The 21,624-nt window shown below is 54.1% G+C and overlaps 1 protein-coding gene across 1 annotated transcript in view; it reads right to left on the minus strand.

The window, feature by feature from the left end:
- The window catches only part of efhc1 (EF-hand domain (C-terminal) containing 1), a 152,660-nt gene that overhangs the window by 101,191 nt on the left and 29,845 nt on the right, over positions 1-21,624 (minus strand). Inside the window, exons 4-5 of the mRNA XM_072509339.1 lie at positions 20,599-20,751; positions 16,525-16,717 (exon numbers count right to left, since the gene is read on the minus strand). Of these exons, the coding sequence (XP_072365440.1) occupies positions 16,525-16,717; positions 20,599-20,751 (346 nt within the window). The remainder of the gene's footprint in view (positions 1-16,524; positions 16,718-20,598; positions 20,752-21,624) is intronic.

Here is a 21,624-nt window from a genome sequence, read left to right on the forward strand (position 1 = left end):
GGTAAGTGACTGTGTGAGAGAGAGAGAGAGAGGCAGAGTGGGTAAGTGACTGTGAGAGAGAGAGAGAGACAGAGTGGGTAAGTGACTGTGAGAGAGAGAGAGAGAGAGGCAGAGTGGGTAAGTGACTGTGAGAGAGAGAGAGAGAGGCAGAGTGGGTAAGTGACTGTGAGAGAGAGAGAGGCAGAGTGGGTAAGTGACTGTGAGAGAGAGAGAGGCAGAGTGGGTAAGTGACTGTGAGAGAGAGAGAGACAGTGTGGGTAAGTGACTGTGAGAGAGAGAGAGAGAGAGGCAGAGTGGGTAAGTGACTGTGAGAGAGAGAGAGAGGCAGAGTGGGTAAGTGACTGTGTGTGAGAGAGAGAGAGGCAGAGTGGGTAAGTGACTGTGAGAGAGAGAGAGGCAGAGTGGGTAAGTGACTGTGAGAGAGAGAGAGAGACAGTGTGGGTAAGTGACAGAGAGAGAGAGAGAGAGAGAGAGGCAGAGTGGGTAAGTGACTGTGAGAGAGAGCGAGAGAGGCAGAGTGGGTAAGTGACTGTGAGAGAGAGAGAGGCAGAGTGGGTAAGTGACTGTGTGTGAGAGAGAGAGAGGCAGAGTGGGTAAGTGACTGTGTGAGAGAGAGAGAGAGAGAGAGGCAGAGTGGGTAAGTGACTGTGAGAGAGAGAGAGAGAGAGGCAGAGTGGGTAAGTGACTGTGAGAGAGAGAGAGAGAGGGGCAGAGTGGGTAAGTGACTGTGAGAGAGAGAGAGAGGCAGAGTGGGTAAGTGACTGTGAGAGAGAGAGAGAGAGAGAGGCAGAGTGGGTAAGTGACTGTGAGAGAGAGAGAGAGACAGAGTGGGTAAGTGACTGTGTGAGAGAGAGAGGGAGAGGCAGAGTGGGTAAGTGACTGTGTGAGAGAGAGAGAGAGAGAGAGGCAGAGTGGGTAAGTGACTGTGAGAGAGAGAGAGAGACAGAGTGGGTAAGTGACTGTGAGAGAGAGAGAGAGAGAGAGAGGCAGAGTGGGTAAGTGACTGTGAGAGAGAGAGAGAGAGGCAGAGTGGGTAAGTGACTGTGAGAGAGAGAGAGAGGCAGAGTGGGTAAGTGACTGTGAGAGAGAGAGAGGGGCAGAGTGGGTAAGTGACTGTGAGAGAGAGAGAGAGAGAGAGACAGTGTGGGTAAGTGACTGTGAGAGAGAGAGAGGGGCAGAGTGGGTAAGTGACTGTGAGAGAGAGAGAGAAAGGGAGGGGCAGAGTGGGTAAGTGACTGTGAGAGAGAGAGAGAGAGGGAGGGGCAGAGTGGGTAAGTGACTGTGAGAGAGAGAGAGAGAGAGAGAGGGGCAGAGTGGGTAAGTGACTGTGAGAGAGAGAGAGAGAGGCAGAGTGGGTAAGTGACTGTGTGAGAGAGAGAGAGAGAGGCAGAGTGGGTAAGTGACTGTGTGTGAGAGAGAGAGAGAGAGAGAGAGAGAGGGGCAGAGTGGGTAAGTGATTGTGAGAGAGATAGAGAGAGAGAGAGAGGCAGAGTGGCTAAGTGACTGTGAGAGAGAGAGAGAGAGGCAGAGTGGGTAAGTGACTGTGAGAGAGAGAGAGGCAGAGTGGGTAAGTGACTTTGAGAGAGAGAGAGAGAGAGGCGCAGAGTGGGTAAGTGACTGTGAGAGAGAGAGAGAGAGAGAGAGAGAGGGGGCAGAGTGGGTAAGTGACAGAGAGAGAGAGGCAGAGTGGGTAAGTGACTGTGAGAGAGAGAGAGAGAGAGAGAGAGAGGCAGAGTGGGTAAGTGACTGTGAGAGAGAGAGGGGGCCAGAGTGGGTAAGTGACTGTGAGAGAGAGAGAGAGAGAGAGAGAGAGGCAGAGTGGGTAAGTGACTGTGAGAGAGAGAGAGAGGGGCAGAGTGGGTAAGTGACTGTGAGAGAGAGAGAGAGGCAGAGTGGGTAAGTGACTGTGAGAGAGAGAGAGAGGCAGAGTGGGTAAGTGACTGTGAGAGAGAGAGAGGGGCAGAGTGGGTAAGTGACTGTGAGAGAGAGAGAGAAAGGGAGGGGCAGAGTGGGTAAGTGACTGTGAGAGAGAGAGAGAGAGGGAGGGGCAGAGTGGGTAAGTGACTGTGAGAGAGAGAGAGAGAGAGAGGGGCAGAGTGGGTAAGTGACTGTGAGAGAGAGAGAGAGAGAGAGGCAGAGTGGGTAAGTGACTGTGTGAGAGAGAGAGGCAGAGTGGGTAAGTGACTGTGTGAGAGAGAGAGAGAGAGAGAGAGAGAGAGAGGGGCAGAGTGGGTAAGTGACTGTGAGAGAGAGATAGAGAGAGAGAGGCAGAGTGGGTAAGTGACTGTGAGAGAGAGAGAGAGAGGCAGAGTGGGTAAGTGACTGTGAGAGAGAGAGAGGCAGAGTGGGTAAGTGACTTTGAGAGAGAGAGAGAGAGAGAGAGGCGCAGAGTGGGTAAGTGACTGTGAGAGAGAGAGAGAGAGAGAGAGGGGGGCAGAGTGGGTAAGTGACAGAGAGAGAGAGGCAGAGTGGGTAAGTGACTGTGAGAGAGAGAGAGAGAGAGAGAGGCAGAGTGGGTAAGTGACTGTGAGAGAGAGAGGGGGGCAGAGTGGGTAAGTGACTGTGAGAGAGAGAGAGAGAGAGAGAGAGAGAGGCAGAGTGGGTAAGTGACTGTGTGAGAGAGAGAGGGGCAGAGTGGGTAAGTGACTGTGAGAGAGAGCGAGAGAGAGGCAGAGAGGGTAAGTGACTATGAGAGAGAGAGAGAGAGAGAGGCAGAGTGGGTAAGTGACTGTGTGAGAGAGAGAGAGAGAGAGAGGCAGAGTGGGTAAGTGACTGTGTGAGAGAGAGAGAGAGGCAGAGTGGGTAAGTGACTGTGTGAGAGAGAGAGGGGCAGAATGGGTAAGTGACTGTGAGAGAGAGAGAGAGAGAGAGGCAGTGGGTAAGTGACTGTGTGAGAGAGAGAGAGGCAGAGTGGGTAAGTGACTGTGAGAGAGAGAGAGAGGCAGAGTGGGTAAGTGACTGTGTGAGAGAGAGAGAGGCAGAGTGGGTAAGTGACTGTGAGAGAGAGAGAGAGAGAGAGAGACAGAGTGGGTAAGTGACTGTGATAGAGAGAGAGAGAGGCAGAGTGGGTAAGTGACTGTGAGAGAGAGAGAGAGGGGCAGAGTGGGTAAGTGACTGTGAGAGAGAGAGAGAGACAGTGTGGGTAAGTGACTGAGAGAGAGAGAGTGGGTAAGTGACTGTGAGAGAGAGAGAGAGGCAGTGTGGGTAAGTGACTGTGAGAGAGAGAGAGAGGGGCAGAGTGGGTAAGTGACTGAGAGAGAGAGAGAGAGGCAGAGTGGGTAAGTGATTGTGAGAGAGAGAGAGAGAGGCAGAGTGGGTAAGTGACTGTGAGAGAGAGAGAGAGAGGGGCAGAGTGGGTAAGTGACTGTGAGAGAGAGAGAGAGGCAGAGTGGGTAAGTGACTGTGAGAGAGAGAGAGAGAGAGAGGGGTAGAGTGGGTAAGTGACTGTGAGAGAGAGTGAGAGGCAGAGTGGGTAAGTGACTGTGAGAGAGAGAGAGAGAGAGGCAGAGTGGGTAAGTGACTGTGAGAGAGAGAGAGAGAGAGAGGCAGAGAGGGTAAGTGACTGTGAGAGAGAGAGAGAGAGAGAGAGGCAGAGTGGGTAAGTGACTGTGTGAGAGAGAGAGAGGCAGAGTGGGTAAGTGACTGAGAGAGAGAGAGAGGCAGAGTGGGTAAGTGACTGTGTGAGAGAGAGAGAGGCAGAGTGGGTAAGTGACTGTGAGAGAGAGAGAGAGAGAGACAGAGTGGGTAAGTGACTGTGTGAGAGAGAGAGAGAGAGAGAGGCAGAGTGGGTAAGTGACTGTGAGAGAGAGAGAGAGACAGAGTGGGTAAGTGACTGTGAGAGAGAGAGAGAGAGAGAGAGAGGCAGAGTGGGTAAGTGACTGTGAGAGAGAGAGAGAGAGGCAGAGTGGGTAAGTGACTGTGAGAGAGAGAGAGGCAGAGTGGGTAAGTGACTGTGAGAGAGAGAGAGACAGTGTGGGTAAGTGACTGTGAGAGAGAGAGAGAGAGAGGCAGAGTGGGTAAGTGACTGTGAGAGAGAGAGAGAGGCAGAGTGGGTAAGTGACTGTGTGTGAGAGAGAGAGAGGCAGAGTGGGTAAGTGACTGTGAGAGAGAGAGAGGCAGAGTGGGTAAGTGACTGTGAGAGAGAGAGAGAGACAGTGTGGGTAAGTGACTGAGAGAGAGAGAGAGAGAGGCAGAGTGGGTAAGTGACTGTGAGAGAGAGAGAGAGAGGCAGAGTGGGTAAGTGACTGTGAGAGAGAGAGAGGCAGAGTGGGTAAGTGACTGTGTGTGAGAGAGAGAGAGGCAGAGTGGGTAAGTGATTGTGAGAGAGAGAGAGAGAGGCAGAGTGGGTAAGTGACTGTGAGAGAGAGAGAGAGAGGGGCAGAGTGGGTAAGTGACTGTGAGAGAGAGAGAGAGGCAGAGTGGGTAAGTGACTGTGAGAGAGAGAGAGAGAGAGAGGCAGAGTGGGTAAGTGACTGTGAGAGAGAGAGAGAGACAGAGTGGGTAAGTGACTGTGTGAGAGAGAGAGGGAGAGGCAGAGTGGGTAAGTGACTGTGTGAGAGAGAGAGAGAGAGAGAGGCAGAGTGGGTAAGTGACTGTGAGAGAGAGAGAGAGACAGAGTGGGTAAGTGACTGTGAGAGAGAGAGAGAGAGAGAGAGAGGCAGAGTGGGTAAGTGACTGTGAGAGAGAGAGAGAGAGGCAGAGTGGGTAAGTGACTGTGAGAGAGAGAGAGAGGCAGAGTGGGTAAGTGACTGTGAGAGAGAGAGAGGGGCAGAGTGGGTAAGTGACTGTGAGAGAGAGAGAGAGAGAGAGACAGTGTGGGTAAGTGACTGTGAGAGAGAGAGAGGGGCAGAGTGGGTAAGTGACTGTGAGAGAGACAGAGAAAGGGAGGGGCAGAGTGGGTAAGTGACTGTGAGAGAGAGAGAGAGAGGGAGGGGCAGAGTGGGTAAGTGACTGTGAGAGAGAGAGAGAGAGAGAGAGGGGCAGAGTGGGTAAGTGACTGTGAGAGAGAGAGAGAGAGGCAGAGTGGGTAAGTGACTGTGTGAGAGAGAGAGAGAGAGGCAGAGTGGGTAAGTGACTGTGTGTGAGAGAGAGAGAGAGAGAGAGAGAGAGAGAGAGAGAGGGGCAGAGTGGGTAAGTGATTGTGAGAGAGATAGAGAGAGAGAGAGGCAGAGTGGCTAAGTGACTGTGAGAGAGAGAGAGAGAGGCAGAGTGGGTAAGTGACTGTGAGAGAGAGAGAGGCAGAGTGGGTAAGTGACTTTGAGAGAGAGAGAGAGAGGCGCAGAGTGGGTAAGTGACTGTGAGAGAGAGAGAGAGAGAGAGAGAGAGAGGGGGCAGAGTGGGTAAGTGACAGAGAGAGAGAGGCAGAGTGGGTAAGTGACTGTGAGAGAGAGAGAGAGAGAGAGAGAGGCAGAGTGGGTAAGTGACTGTGAGAGAGAGAGGGGGCCAGAGTGGGTAAGTGACTGTGAGAGAGAGAGAGAGAGAGAGAGAGAGAGGCAGAGTGGGTAAGTGACTGTGAGAGAGAGAGAGAGGGGCAGAGTGGGTAAGTGACTGTGAGAGAGAGAGAGAGGCAGAGTGGGTAAGTGACTGTGAGAGAGAGAGAGAGGCAGAGTGGGTAAGTGACTGTGAGAGAGAGAGAGGGGCAGAGTGGGTAAGTGACTGTGAGAGAGAGAGAGAAAGGGAGGGGCAGAGTGGGTAAGTGACTGTGAGAGAGAGAGAGAGAGGGAGGGGCAGAGTGGGTAAGTGACTGTGAGAGAGAGAGAGAGAGAGAGGGGCAGAGTGGGTAAGTGACTGTGAGAGAGAGAGAGAGAGAGAGGCAGAGTGGGTAAGTGACTGTGTGAGAGAGAGAGGCAGAGTGGGTAAGTGACTGTGTGAGAGAGAGAGAGAGAGAGAGAGAGAGAGGGGCAGAGTGGGTAAGTGACTGTGAGAGAGAGATAGAGAGAGAGAGGCAGAGTGGGTAAGTGACTGTGAGAGAGAGAGAGAGAGGCAGAGTGGGTAAGTGACTGTGAGAGAGAGAGAGGCAGAGTGGGTAAGTGACTTTGAGAGAGAGAGAGAGAGAGAGAGGCGCAGAGTGGGTAAGTGACTGTGTGAGAGAGGGAGAGAGAGAGAGGGGGGCAGAGTGGGTAAGTGACAGAGAGAGAGAGGCAGAGTGGGTAAGTGACTGTGAGAGAGAGAGAGAGAGAGAGAGGCAGAGTGGGTAAGTGACTGTGAGAGAGAGAGGGGTGCAGAGTGGGTAAGTGACTGTGAGAGAGAGAGAGAGAGAGAGGCAGAGTGGGTAAGTGACTGTGTGAGAGAGAGAGGGGCAGAGTGGGTAAGTGACTGTGAGAGAGAGCGAGAGAGAGGCAGAGAGGGTAAGTGACTGTGAGAGAGAGAGAGAGAGAGAGGCAGAGTGGGTAAGTGACTGTGTGAGAGAGAGAGAGAGAGAGAGGCAGAGTGGGTAAGTGACTGTGTGAGAGAGAGAGAGAGGCAGAGTGGGTAAGTGACTGTGTGAGAGAGAGAGGGGCAGAATGGGTAAGTGACTGTGAGAGAGAGAGAGAGAGAGGCAGAGTGGGTAAGTGACTGTGTGAGAGAGAGAGAGGCAGAGTGGGTAAGTGACTGTGAGAGAGAGAGAGAGGCAGAGTGGGTAAGTGACTGTGTGAGAGAGAGAGAGGCAGAGTGGGTAAGTGACTGTGTGAGAGAGAGAGGCAGAGTGGGTAAGTGACTGTGTGAGAGAGAGAGAGAGAGAGGCAGAGTGGGTAAGTGACTGTGAGAGAGAGAGAGAGACAGAGTGGGTAAGTGACTGTGAGAGAGAGAGAGGCAGAGTGGGTAAGTGACTGTGAGAGAGAGAGAGAGAGAGAGAGACAGTGTGGGTAAGTGACTGTGAGAGAGAGAGAGAGGGGCAGAGTGGGTAAGTGACTGTGAGAGAGAGAGAGAGGCAGAGTGGGTAAGTGACTGAGAGAGAGAGAGAGAGGGGCAGAGTGGGTAAGTGACTGTGAGAGAGAGAGAGAGGCAGAGTGGGTAAGTGACTGTGAGAGAGAGAGAGAGGCAGAGTGGGTAAGTGACTGTGAGAGAGAGAGAGAGGCAGAGTGGGTAAGTGACTGTGAGAGAGAGAGAGAGAGGGAGGGGCAGAGTGGGTAAGTGACTGTGAGAGAGAGAGAGACAGTGTGGGTAAGTGACTGTGAGAGAGAGAGAGAGAGAGAGGGGCAGAGTGGGTAAGTGACTGTGAGAGAGAGGGGCAGAGTGGGTAAGTGACTGTGAGAGAGAGAGAGAGAGGCCGAGTGGGTAAGTGACTGTGTGAGAGAGAGAGAGAGAGGCAGAGTGGGTAAGTGACTGTGTGAGAGAGAGAGAGAGAGAGAGAGAGAGAGGGGCAGAGTGGGTAAGTGACTGTGAGAGAGAGATAGCTAGAGAGAGAGGCAGAGTGGTTAAGTGACTGTGAGAGAGAGAGAGAGAGGGGCAGAGTGGGTAAGTGACTGTGAGAGAGAGAGAGAGAGAGGCAGAGTGGGTAAGTGACTGTGAGAGAGAGAGAGAGAGACAGACAGTGTGGGTAAGTGAATGTGAGAGAGAGAGAGGCAGAGTGGGTAAGTGACTGTGAGAGAGAGAGAGAGAGAGGGGGAGAGACAGTGTGGGTAAGTGACTGTGAGAGAGAGAGAGGCAGAGTGGGTAAGTGACTGTGAGAGAGAGAGAGGCAGAGTGGGTAAGTGACTGTGAGAGAGAAAGAGGGAGTGATGTGTGAGTGTGTGTGTGAGAGAGAGAGAGAGAGAGAGAGGGGCAGAGTGGGTAAGTGACAGAGAGAGAGAGAGAGAGAGAGACAGTGTGGGTAAGTGACTGTGTGAGAGAGAGAGGCAGAGTGGGTAAGTGACTGTGAGAGAGAAAGAGGGAGTGATGTGTGAGTGTGTGTGTGAGAGAGAGAGAGAGAGAGAGAGAGAGAGAGGGAGTGGATAAGTGACTGTGCGAGACAGTGTGACTGTGTGAGAGAGAGAGTATGTATGTGGCTGTGTGAGAGAGAGGGAGAGTGGGTGATTGTGAGAAAGAGAGAGAGAGAGTGAATGCGACTGTGAAAGAGAGAGTGAGCATGTGACTGTGAGAGGCAGAGGGAGAGAGTGGGTATGTGATGGAGAGAGAGGGAGAGACAGTGGGTGAGTGACTGTGAGAGAGAGCGAATGTATGACTGTGTGAGAGAGAGAGCGTGTGTATGTGATTGTGTGAGAGACGCAGGGAGAAAGTGGGTATGAGATTGTGAGAGACGGAGAGTGGGAAGTGACAGGGGAACCCGAACCCCAGTGAGAGTCAGTGTGTGTGGAACCCGTACCCCAGTGAGAGTCAGTGTGTGTGGAACCCGTACCCCAGTGAGAGTCAGTATGTGTGGGACCCGTACCCCAGTGAGAGTCAGTGTGTGTGGGACCCGTACCCCAGTGAGAGTCAGTGTGTGTGGGACCCGTACCACAGTGAGAGTCAGTGTGTGTGGAACCCGTACCCCAGTGGGAGCCAGTATGTGTGGGACCCGTACCCCAGTGAGAGTCAGTGTGTGTGGGACCCGTACCCCAGTGAGAGTCAGTGTGTGTGGGACCCGTATCCCAGTGAGAGTCAGTGTGTGTGGGAACCGTACCCCAGTGAGAGTCGGTGTGTGTGGGACCCATACCCCAGTGAGAGTCAGTGTGTGTGGAACCCGTACCCCAGTGAGAGTCAGTATGTGTGGAACCCGTACCCCAGTGAGAGTCAATGTCTGTGTATCCCGTACCCCAGTGAGAGTCAGTGTGTGTGGGACCCGTACCCTAGTGAGAGTCAGTGTGTGTGGGACCCGTACCCCAGTGAGAGTCAGTGTGTGTGGAACTGTCCCCCAGTGAGAGTCAGTGTGTGTGGGACCCGTACCCTAGTGAGAGTCAGTGTGTGTGGAACTGAACCCCAATGAAAGTCAGTGTGTGTGGGATTGTATTCCAGTGAGAGTCAGTGTGTGTGGGACCTATACCCCAGTGAGAGTCAGTGTGTGTGGGACCTATACCCCAGTGAGAGTCAGTGTGTGTGGGACCCGTACCCCAGTGAGAGTCAGCGTGTGTGGGACCCGTACCCCATTGAACAACAAAGAACAAAGAACAAAGAAATGTACAGCACAGGAACAGGCCCTTCGGCCCTCCAAGCCCGTGCCGACCATACTGCCCGACTAAACTACAATCTTCTACACTTCCTGGGTCCGTATCCTTCTATTCCCATCCTATTCATATATTTGTCAAGATGCCCCTTAAATGTCCCTATCGTCCCTGCCTCCACTACCTCCTCCGGTAGTGAGTTCCAGGCACCCACTACCCTCTGCGTAAAAAACTTGCCTCGTACATCTACTCTAAACTTTGCCCCTCTCACCTTAAACCTATGCCCCCTAGTAATTGACCCCTCTACCCTGGGGAAAAGCCTCTGACTATCCACTCTGTCTATGCCCCTCATAATTTTGTATACCTCTATCAGGTCGCCCCTCAACCTCCTTCGTTCCAGTGAGAACAAACCGAGTTTATTCAATCGCTCCTCATAGCTTATGCCCTCCATACCAGGCAACATTCTGGTAAATCTCTTCTGCACCCTCTCTAAAGCCTCCACATCCTTCTGGTAGTGTGGCGACCAGAATTGAACACTATACTCCAAGTGTGGCCTAACTAAGGTTCTATACAGCTGCAACATGACTTGCCAATTCTTATACTCAATGCCCCGGCCAATGAAGGCAAGCATGCCGTATGCCTTCTTGACTACCTTCTCCACCTGTGTAGCCCCTTTCAGTGATCTGTGGACCTGTACTCCTAGATCTCTTTGACTTTCAATACTCTTGAGGGTTCTACCATTCACTGTATATTCCCTACCTGCATTAGCCCTTCCAAAATGCATTACCTCACATTTGTCCAGGTTAAACTCCATCTGCCATCTCTCCGCCCAAGTCTCCAGACAATCTAAATCCTGATGTATCCTCAGACAGTCCTCATCACTATCCGCAATTCCACCAACCTTTGTGTCGTCTGCAAACTTACTAATCAGACCAGTTACATTTTCCTCCAAATCATTTATATATACTACAAAGAGCAAAGGTCCCAGCACTGATCCCTGTGGAACACCACTGGTCACAGCCCTCCAATTAGAAAAGCATCCCTCCATTGCTACCCTCTGCCTTCTATGGCCTAGCCAGTTCTGTATCCACCTTGCCAGTTCACCCCTGATCCCGTGTGACTTCACCTTTTGTACTAGTCTACCATGAGGGACCTTGTCAAAGGCCTTACTGAAGTCCATATAGACAACATCTACTGCCCTACCTGCATCAATCATCTTAGTGACCTCCTCGAAAAACTCTATCAAGTTAGTGAGACACGACCTCCCCTTCACAAATCCGTGCTGCCTCTCACTAATACGTCCATTTGCTTCCAAATGGGAGTAGATCCTGTCTCGAAGAATTCTCTCCAGTAATTTCCCTACCACTGAAGTAAGGCTCACCGGCCTGTAGTTCCCGGGATTATCCCTGCCACCCTTCTTAAACAGAGGAACAACATTGGCTATTCTCCAGTCCTCCGGGACATCCCCTGAAGACAGCGAGGATCCAAAGATTTCTGTCAAGGCCTCAGCAATTTCCTCTCCAGCCTCCTTCAGTATTCTGGGGTAGATCCCATCCGGCCCTGGGGACTTATCTACCTTAATATTTTTTAAGACACCCAACACCTCGTCTTTTTGGATCACAATGTGACCCAGGCTATCTACACCCCCTTCTCCAGACTCAACATCTACCAATTCCTTCTCTTTGGTGAATACTGATGCAAAGTATTCATTTAGTACCTCGCCCATTTCCTCTGGCTCCACACATAGATTCCCTTGCCTATCCTTCAGTGGGCCAACCCTTTCCCTGGCTACCCTCTTGCTTTTTATGTAAGTGTAAAAAGCCTTGGGATTTTCCTTAACCCTATTTGCCAATGACTTTTCATGACCCCTTCTAGCCCTCCTGACTCCCTGCTTAAGTTCCTTCCTACTTTCCTTATATGCCACACAGGCTTCGTCTGTTCCCAGCCTTTTAGCCCTGACAAATGCCTCCTTTTTCTTTTTGACGAGAGTCAGTGTGTGTGGGACCCGTACCCCAGTGAGAGTCAGTGTGTGTGGGACCCGTACCCCAGTGAGAGTCAGTGTGTGTGGGTCCCGTACCCCAGTGAGAGTCAGTGTGTGTGGAACCCGTACCCCAGTGAGAGTCAGTATGTGTGGAACCCGTACCCCAGTGAGAGTCAATGTCTGTGTATCCCGTAGCCCAGTGAGAGTCAGTGTGTGTGGGACCCGTAACCTAGTGAGAGTCAGTGTGTGTGGGACCCGTACCCCAGTGAGAGTCAGTGTGTGTGGAACTGTCCCCCAGTGAGAGTCAGTGTGTGTGGGACCCGTACCCCAATGAAAGTCAGTGTGTGTGGGATTGTATTCCAGTGAGAGTCAGTGTGTGTGGGACCTATACCCCAGTGAGAGTCAGTGTGTGTGGGACCCGTACCCCAGTGAGAGTCAGTGTGTGTGGGACCCGTACCCCAGTGAGAGTCAGTGTGTGTGGGACACGTACCCCAGTGAGAGTCAGTGTGTGTGGAACCCACACGCTAGTGAGAGTCAGTGTGTGTGGGACCCGTACCCCAGTGAGAGTCAGTGTGTGTGGGACTGTACACCAGTAGGAGTCAGTGTGTGTGGGACCCGTACCCTAGTGAGAGACAGTGTGTGTGGGACCCGTACCCCAGTGAGAGTCAGTGTGTGTGGGACCCATACCCCAGTGAGAGTCAGTGTGTGTGGAACTGTCCCCCAGTGAGAGTCAGTGTGTGTGGGACCCGTACCCTAGTGAGAGTCAGTGTGTGTGGAACTGTACCCCAGTGAGAGTCAGTGTGTGTGGGACCCGTACCCCAGTGAGAGTCAGTGTGTGTGGGACCGTACCCCAGTGAGGGTCAGCGTGTGTGGGACCCGTACCCCATTGAGAGTCAGTGTGTGTGGGACCCGTACCCCAGTGAGAGTCAGTGTGTGAAAAATGAAATGAAAATCCCTTATTGTCACAAGTAGGCTTCAAATGAAGTTACTGCAAAAAGCCCCTAGTCGCCACATTCCGGCGCCTGTTCGGGGAGGCTGGTACGGGTGTGGGACCCGTATCCCAGTGAGAGTCGGTGTGTGTGTCGAACTGTACACCAGTGAGAGTCAGTGTGTGTGGGACCCGTACCCCAGTGAGAGTCAGTGTGAGTGGGACCCGTACCCCAGTGAGAGTCAGTGTGTGTGGGACCCGTATCCCAGTGAGAGTCGGTGTGTGTGGGACCCGTACCCCAGTGAGAGTCAGTGTGTGTGGGTCCCGTACCCCAGTGAGAGTCAGTGTGTGTGGAACCCGTACCCCAGTGAGAGTCAGTATGTGTGGAACCCGTACCCCAGTGAGAGTCAATGTCTGTGTATCCCGTAGCCCAGTGAGAGTCAGTGTGTGTGGGACCCGTAACCTAGTGAGAGTCAGTGTGTGTGGGACCCGTACCCCAGTGAGAGTCAGTGTGTGTGGAACTGTCCCCCAGTGAGAGTCAGTGTGTGTGGGACCCGTACCCCAATGAAAGTCAGTGTGTGTGGGATTGTATTCCAGTGAGAGTCAGTGTGTGTGGGACCTATACCCCAGTGAGAGTCAGTGTGTGTGGGACCCGTACCCCAGTGAGAGTCAGTGTGTGTGGGACCCGTACCCCAGTGAGAGTCAGTGTGTGTGGGACACGTACCCCAGTGAGAGTCAGTGTGTGTGGAACCCACACGCTAGTGAGAGTCAGTGTGTGTGGGACCCGTACCCCAGTGAGAGTCAGTGTGTGTGGGACTGTACACCAGTAGGAGTCAGTGTGTGTGGGACCCGTACCCTAGTGAGAGACAGTGTGTGTGGGACCCGTACCCCAGTGAGAGTCAGTGTGTGTGGGACCCATACCCCAGTGAGAGTCAGTGTGTGTGGAACTGTCCCCCAGTGAGAGTCAGTGTGTGTGGGACCCGTACCCTAGTGAGAGTCAGTGTGTGTGGAACTGTACCCCAGTGAGAGTCAGTGTGTGTGGGACCCGTACCCCAGTGAGAGTCAGTGTGTGTGGGACCGTACCCCAGTGAGGGTCAGCGTGTGTGGGACCCGTACCCCATTGAGAGTCAGTGTGTGTGGGACCCGTACCCCAGTGAGAGTCAGTGTGTGAAAAATGAAATGAAAATCCCTTATTGTCACAAGTAGGCTTCAAATGAAGTTACTGCAAAAAGCCCCTAGTCGCCACATTCCGGCGCCTGTTCGGGGAGGCTGGTACGGGTGTGGGACCCGTATCCCAGTGAGAGTCGGTGTGTGTGTCGAACTGTACACCAGTGAGAGTCAGTGTGTGTGGGACCCGTACCCCAGTGAGAGTCAGTGTGAGTGGGACCCGTACCCCAGTGAGAGTCAGTGTGTGTGGGACCCGTATCCCAGTGAGAGTCAGTGTGTGTGGGACCCGTACCCCAGTGAGAGTCAGTGTGTGTGGGACCCGTACCCCAGTGAAAGTCAGTGTGTGTGGGTCCCGTACCCCAGTGAAAGTCAGTGTTTGTGGGTCCCGTACCCCAGTGAGAGTCAATGTGTGTGTAACCCGTACCCCAGTGAGAGTCAGTGTGTGTGGGACCCGTACCCCAGTGAGAGTCAGTGTGTGTAGAACCCGTACCCCAGTGAGAGTCAGTGTGTGTGGGACCCGTACCCCAGTGAGAGTCAATGTGTGTGAGACTGTATTCCAGTGAGAGTCAGTGTGTATGGAACCCATACCCCAGTGAGAGTCAGTGTGTGTGGAACCCGTACCCCAGTGAGAGTCAGTATGTGTGGAACCCGTACCCCAGTGAGAGTCAATGTCTGTGTATCCCGTACCCCAGTGAGAGTCAGTGTGTGTGGGACCCGTACCCTAGTGAGAGTCAGTGTGTGTGGGACCCGTACCCCAGTGAGAGTCAGTGTGTGTGGGACCCGTACCCCAGTGAGAGTCAGTGTGTGTGGGACCCGTACCCCAGTGAGAGTCAGTGTGTGTGGGACCCGTACCCTAGTGAGAGTCAGTGTGTGTGGGACCCGTACCCCAGTGAGAGTCAGTGTGTGTGGAACTGTCCCCCAGTGAGAGTCAGTGTGTGTGGGACCCGTACCCTAGTGAGAGTCAGTGTGTGTGGAACTGTACCCCCATGAAAGTCAGTGTGTGTTGGATTGTATTCCAGTGACAGTCAGTGTGTGTGGGACCTATACCCCAGTGAGAGTCAGTGTGTGTGGGACCTATACCCCAGTGAGAGTCAGTGTGTGTGGGACCCGTACCCCAGTGAGAGTCAGTGTGTGTGGGACCCGTACCCCAGTGAGAGTCAGTGTGTGTGGGTCCCGTACCCCAGTGAGAGTCAGTGTGTGTGGAACCCGTACCCCAGTGAGAGTCAGTGTGTGTGGAACCCGTACCCCAGTGAGAGTCAATGTCTGTGTATCCCGTAGCCCAGTGAGAGTCAGTGTGTGTGGGACCCGTAACCTAGTGAGAGTCAGTGTGTGTGGGACCCGTACCCCAGTGAGAGTCAGTGTGTGTGGAACTGTCCCCCAGTGAGAGTCAGTGTGTGTGGGACCCGTACCCTAGTGAGAGTCAGTGTGTGTGGAACTGTACCCCAATGAAAGTCAGTGTGTGTGGGATTGTATTCCAGTGAGAGTCAGTGTGTGTGGGACCTATACCCCAGTGAGAGTCAGTGTGTGTGGGACCTATACCCCAGTGAGAGTCAAAGAACAAAGAAATGTACAGCACAGGAACAGGCCCTTCGGCCCTCCAAGCCCGTGCCGACCATACTGCCCGACTAAACTACAATCTTCTACACTTCCTGGGTCCGTATCCTTCTATTCCCATCCTATTCATATATTTGTCAAGATGCCCCTTAAATGTCCCTATCGTCCCTGCCTCCACTACCACCTCCGGTAGTGAGTTCCAGGCACCCACTACCCTCTGTGTAAAAAACTTGCCTCGTACATCTACTCTAAACTTTGCCCCTCTCACCTTAAACCTATGCCCCCTAGTAATTGACCCCTCTACCCTGGGGTACCCTGAAGTTACTGCAAAAAGCCCCTAGTCGCCACATTCCGGCGCCTGTTCGGGGAGGCTGGTACGGGTGTGGGACCCGTATCCCAGTGAGAGACAGTGTGTGTGTGGGACCCGTACACCAGTGAGAGTCAGTGTGTGTGGGCCCCGTACTCCAGTGAGAGTCAGTGTGTGTGGGACCCGTACCCCAGTGAGAGTCAGCGTGTGTGGGACCCGTACCCCATTGAGAGTCAGTGTGTGTGGGACCCGTACCCCAGTGAGAGTCAGTGTGTGAAAAATGAAATGAAAATCCCTTATTGTCACAAGTAGGCTTCAAATGAAGTTACTGCAAAAAGCCCCTAGTCGCCACATTCCGGCGCCTGTTCGGGGAGGCTGGTACGGGTGTGGGACCCGTATCCCAGTGAGAGACAGTGTGTGTGTGGGACCCGTACACCAGTGAGAGTCAGTGTGTGTGGGCCCCGTACTCCAGTGAGAGTCAGTGTGTGTGGGACACGTACCCCAGTGAGAGTCAGTGTCTGTGGGACCCGTACACCAGTTAGAGTCAGAGTGTGGGACCCGTACCCCAGTGAGAATCAGTGTGTGTGGGACCCGTACCCCAGTGAGAGTCAGTGTGTGTGGGACCCGTACCCCAGTGAGAGTCAGTATGTGTGGGACCCGTACCCCAGTGAGAGTCAGTGTGTGTGGGACCCGTACCCCAATGAGAGTCAGTGTGTGAAAAATGAAATGAAAATCCCTTATTGTCACAAGTCGGCTTCAAATGAATTTACTGCAAAAAGCCCCTCGTCGCCACATTCCGGCGCCTGTTCGGGGAGGCTGGTACGGGTGTGGGACCCGTATCCCAGTGAGAGTCAGTGTGTGTGTGGGACCCGTACCCCAGTGAGAGTCAGTGTGTGTGGGCCCCGTACTCCAGTGAGAGTCAGTGTGTGTGGGACACGTACCCCAGTGAGAGTCAGTGTGTGTGGGACCCATACCCCAGTGAGAGTCAGTGTGTGTGGGACACGTACCCCAGTGAGAGTCAGTGTGTGTGGGACCCGTACCCCAGTGAGAGTCAGTGTGTGTGAGACCCGTACCCCAGTGAGAGTCAGTGTGTGTGGGACCCGTACCCCAGTGAGAGTCAGTGTGTGTGGGACCCGTACCCCAGTGAGAGTCAGTGTGTGTGGGACCCGTACCCCAGTGAGAGTCAGTGTGTGTGGAACCCTTACCCCAGTGAGAGTCAGTGTGTGTGGGACCCGTACCCCAGTGAGAGTCAGTATGTGTGGGACCCGTACCCCAGTGAGAGTCAGTGTGTGTGGGACCCGTACCCCAGTGAGAGTCAGTGTGTGTGAGACCCGTACCCCAGTGAGAGTCAGTGTGTGTGGGACCCGTACCCCAGTGAGAGTCAGTGTGTGTGAGACCCGTACCCCAGTGAGAGTCAGTGTGTGTGGGACCCGTACCCCAGTGAGAGTCAGTGTGTGTGGGACCCGTACCCCAGTGAGAGTCAGTGTTTAGAGGAGAGTGGGCTTCACTACAGCAGTCAGGCTCTCACCTGTTGAGTTTTTCATGGACTTGGGAAAGCGCCGTCGTCCCACCATCAGGGGAAATGGATCTCGTCCATCATTCTTTTCATAAACCTCACGGATCTCCAGAGTCCCGTCAGCCAAGTAGTAATGAATAACGTACCGCCGACACTCGCCAAACAAGTTGTCTGTATCATTCCAGTACGCGTAAAATCTCAGAACCTGCTCAAAGCAAGAAGGGAGTTTGTGAGAGAGTGATCCAGGGAATGACACTAAACATTGCCTGTTGCATTCAGTCCCTCGACATCCTCCATCGCTGCTCTCGTCTCCGTCACCTTGAAATCCCTCCGCTTGGAATACCATCCCCAGTGCCCCACTTCCTGGATCCCATGCTTCTCAGGAAACCTTCCTCCTGGACCTCCACTTCCTGGAATTCCATACCACAGAGAATTCTCCCCAGACCCCCTCTTCACTCTCCTCACTCTCCCCAGACCCCCTCCTCACTCTCCCCAGACCCCCTCCTCACTCCCCCCAGACCCCCTCCTCACTCTCCCCAGACCCCCTCCTCACTCTCCCCAGACCCCCTCCTCACTCTCCCCAGACCCCCTCCTCACTCTCCCCAGACCCCCTCCTCACTCTCCCCAGACCCCCTGCCCACAGACCCTCCCTCACTCTCCCCAGACCCCCTCCTCACTCTCCTCAGACCCCTCCTCCCTCTCCCCAGACCCCCTCCTCCATCTCCCCAGACCCCCTCCTCACTCTCCCCAGACCCTCCCTCACTCTCCCCAGACCCCCTCCTCACTCTCCCCAGACCCCCTCCTCACTCTCCCCAGACCCCCTCCTCCATCTCCCCAGACCCCCTCCTCACTCTCCCCAGACCCTCCCTCACTCTCCCCAGACCCCCTCCTCACTCTCCCCAGACCCCCTCCTCGCTCTCCCCAGACCCTCTCCTCACTCTCCCCAGACCCCCTCCTCACTCTCCTCAGACCCCTCCTCCCTCTCCCCAGACCCCCTCCTCACTCTCCCCAGACCCCTCCTCACTCTCCCCACAGACCCTCCCTCACTCTCCTCAGACCCCCTCCTCACTCCCCCCAGACCCCCTCCTCACTCTCCCCAGACCCCCTCCTCGCTCTCCCCAGACCCTCTCCTCACTCTCCCCAGACCCCTCCTCACTCTCCTCAGACCCCTCCTCCCTCTCCCCAGACCCCCTCCTCACTCTCCCCAGACCCCCTCCTCACTCTCCCCAGACCCCCTCCTCACTCTCCCCAGACCCTCCCTCACTCTCCCCACAGACCCTCCCTCACTCTCCCCACAGACCCTCCCTCACTCTCCCCAGACCCTCCCTCACTCTCCCCAGACCCTCCCTCACTCTCCCCAGACCCCCTCCTCACTCTCCCCAGACCCCCTCCTCCATCTCCCCAGACCCCCTCCTCAATCTCCCCAGACCCTCCCTCACTCTCCCCACAGACCCTCCCTCACTCTCCTCAGACCCCCTCCTCACTCTCCCCAGACCCTCCCTCACTCTCCCCACAGACCCTCCCTCACTCTCCCCACAGACCCTCCCTCACTCTCCCCAGACCCTCCCTCACTCTCCCCAGACCCTCCCTCACTCTCCCCAGACCCCCTCCTCACTCTCCTCAGACACCCTCCTCCATCTCCCCAGACCCCCTCCTCAATCTCCCCAGACCCTCCCTCACTCTCCCCAGACCCCCTCCTCAATCTCCCCAGACCCCCTCCTCACTCTCCCCAGACCCCCTCCTCAATCTCCCCAGACCCTCCCTCACTCTCCCCACAGACCCTCCCTCACTCTCCTCAGACCCCCTCCTCACTCTCCCCAGACCCCCTCCCCACAGACCCCTCCTCACTCTCCCCAGACCCCCTCCTCCCTCTCCCCAGACCCCCTCCTCACTCTCCCCAGACCCCCTCCTCACTCCCCCCAGACCCTCCCTCACTCTCCCCAGACCCCCTCCTCACTCTCCCCAGAAACCCCCTCCTCACACTCCCCAGACCCTCCTCCTCACTCTCCCCAGACCCTCCTCCTCACTCTCCCCAGACCCTCCCTCACTCTCCCCAGACCCTCCCTCACTCTCCCCAGACCCTCCCTCACTCTCCCCAGACCCCCTCCTCACTCTCCCCAGACCCCTCCTCACTCTCCCCAGACCCCCTCCTCTCTCCCCAGACCCTCCCTCACACTCCCCAGACCCCCTCCTCACTCTCCCCAGACCCCCTCCTCACTCTCCCCAGACCCCCTCCTCACTCTCCCCAGACCCCTCCTCACTCTCCCCAGACCCTTTCCTCACTCTCCCCAGACCCCCTCCTCACTCTCCCCAGACCCCCTACTCACTCTCCCCAGACCCCTCCTCACTCTCCCCAGACCCTCCCTCACTCTCCCCAGACCCCTCCTCACTCTCCCCAGACCCCCTCCTCACTCTCCCCAGACCCCTCCTCACTCTCCCCAGACCCCCTCCTCACTCTCCCTAGAACCCCTGCTCCTCACTCTCACCAGACCCCCTCCCCCTCACTCTCCCATCACCACACATCTCTCCCCTGACAACTGCTAGAATTCTGCTGATCAAGACCTACTGCTGCCTGGAGCCCTTCGGTCGGTCTACCATTGTCTGCTCCGGCCAGCCAGACACACATACAAACATACATAGAAAATCGAAGCTAGAGGAGGCCATTCGGCCCTTCGAGCCTGCTCCATTCATTCTGATCCTGGCTGGTCATCAAGTTCAATACCCTGATCCCGCCTTCCCCCATATCCTTTGATCCCTTTAGCCCCAAGAGCAAAGTCAAATTCCTTCTTGAAATTGCAGAACGTTTTGGCCTCAGCTACTTTATGTGGGAACGAATTCCACAGAATAAGAAACTAGAGAGAGCCGTGAACACCACCCAGTCCATTGACTCTGTCGACACCTCCCGCTGCCTGGGGAAAGCGGGCAGTATAATCAAAGATCCCTCCCACCCGGCTTACTCACTCTTCCAACTTCTTCCATCGGGCAGGAGATAGAAGTCTGAGAACACGTACGAACAGATAATAATAATAATCTCTGTTGTCACACGTAGGCTTACATTAACACTGCAATGAAGTTACTGTGAAAAGCCCCCAGTCGCCACATTCCGGCGCCTGTTCGGGTACACAGAGGGAGAATTCAGAATGTCCAAATTACCTAACAGCACGTCTTTCAGAACTTGTGGGAGGAAACCGGAGCACCCGGAGGAAACCCACGCAGACACGGGGAGAACGTGCAGACTCCGCACAGACAGTGACCCAAGCCGGAATCGAACCTGGGACCCTGGTGCTGTGAAGCCACAGTGCTAACCACTGTGCTACCGTGCTCCCCATATTCAAAAACAGCTTCTTCCCCGCTGTTACCAGACTCCTGAATGACCCTCTTATGGACTGAACTGATCTCTTCACACATCTTCTCTGTAGTTGTGGCACGATATTCTGTAAGCTTCACCCGATGCCTGAGTCTATGTATTTACATTGTGTATTTATTGAAAGTCCAATGTTTTCATGTGTGGAGCGATCTGTCTGGATTGTGCGCAGAACAATACATTTCACTATACCTCAGTACACGTGACAATAAATCTAAATCTAAGATTCACCACTCTCTGGGTGAAGAAATTTCTCCTCACCTCAGTCTTAAAAGGTTTACCCCTTATCCTCAAACTCTGACCCCTAGTTCTGGACTCCCCCACTATCGGGAACATTCTTTCTGAATCTACCCTGTCTAATCCTGTTAGAATTTTGTAAATTTCTCTGAGCTCCCCTCTCCCTCTTCTAAACTCCAATGATGTGGCAGTAACCGCAATCTGGTAAACTGCGTAATCCTGAAACAGAATAAAATGATGTATTGGGAGTGCTGGTGACTAACATTTCCCCTCAGATAAAGCTATTAAAAACAGATTAACTGGTCATCCCATTGCTGTTTGTAGGATCCAGCACAGGATCCAGGACTTGCTAACTCGCCAGAAACTCTCTCCTTACCCACTCAACAATCTGCTTTCTATTTGGTAACTAGTTTACCATTCAGTGACTTGCGGCTTGGGTACAGGCCACTGGGTCACAAACCTCTGTCAAAGGTCAGGACACTAACCTTACGGTCGTAAGTCAAAAACTGCTTCAGCTTATCAAACTCTGAAGGAGTGACATGTTCCCGAGCAGGGTTTCTTTTGCGGCTCTCTATGTAGGGATCTGGTGGGATCATTTCAGGACAATTTGGGATAATGCCATGGCTCTCCATGAAATCCTGGAAAATAGGAGGCAACAAGAGGTCAGCAACAAAACCAAGAGGAGGAATAGAACAATATTGAAGCCGACAAACCTCTGAAATAAAATAAACCTCACTGATACCCTTGTTTTCGCTCCCTGGTATCAAAGCCTGGCACACACGCACATGATTCTGGTACCCATGTACTCGCTCACTGGTATCAAAGCCTGGCACAGACGCACATGATTCTGGTACCCATGTACTCGCTCACTGGTATCAAAGCCTGGCACACACGCACATGATTCTGGTACCCATGTACTCGCTCACTGGTATCAAAGCCTGGCACACACGCACACGATTCTGGTACCCATGTACTCGCTCACTGGTATCAAAGCCTGGCACACACGCACACGATTCTGGTACCCATGTACTCGCACACTGGTATCAAAGCCTGGCACACACACACATGATTCTGGTACCCATGTACTCGCTCACTGGTATCAAAGCCTGGCACACACGCACACGATTCTGGTACCCATGTACTCGCTCACTGGTATCAAAGCCTGGCACACACACACATGATTCTGGTACCCATGTACTCGCTCACTGGTATCAAAGCCTGGCACACACGCACATGATTCTGGTACCCATGTACTCGCTCACTGGTATCAAAGCCTGGCACACACGCACATGATTCTGGTACCCATGTACTCGCTCACTGGTATCAAAGCCTGGCACACACGCACATGATTCTGGTACCCATGTACTCGCTCACTGGTATCAAAGCCTGGCACACACGCACACGATTCTGGTACCCATGTACTCGCTCACTGGTATCAAAGCCTGGCGCACACGATTCTGGTACCCATGTACTCGCTCACTGGTATCAAAGCCTGGCACACACACACACGA

This window comes from Scyliorhinus torazame, chromosome 1 (genome assembly GCF_047496885.1).
Source record: "Scyliorhinus torazame isolate Kashiwa2021f chromosome 1, sScyTor2.1, whole genome shotgun sequence".
Classification (NCBI taxonomy): Eukaryota; Metazoa; Chordata; class Chondrichthyes; order Carcharhiniformes; family Scyliorhinidae; genus Scyliorhinus; species Scyliorhinus torazame.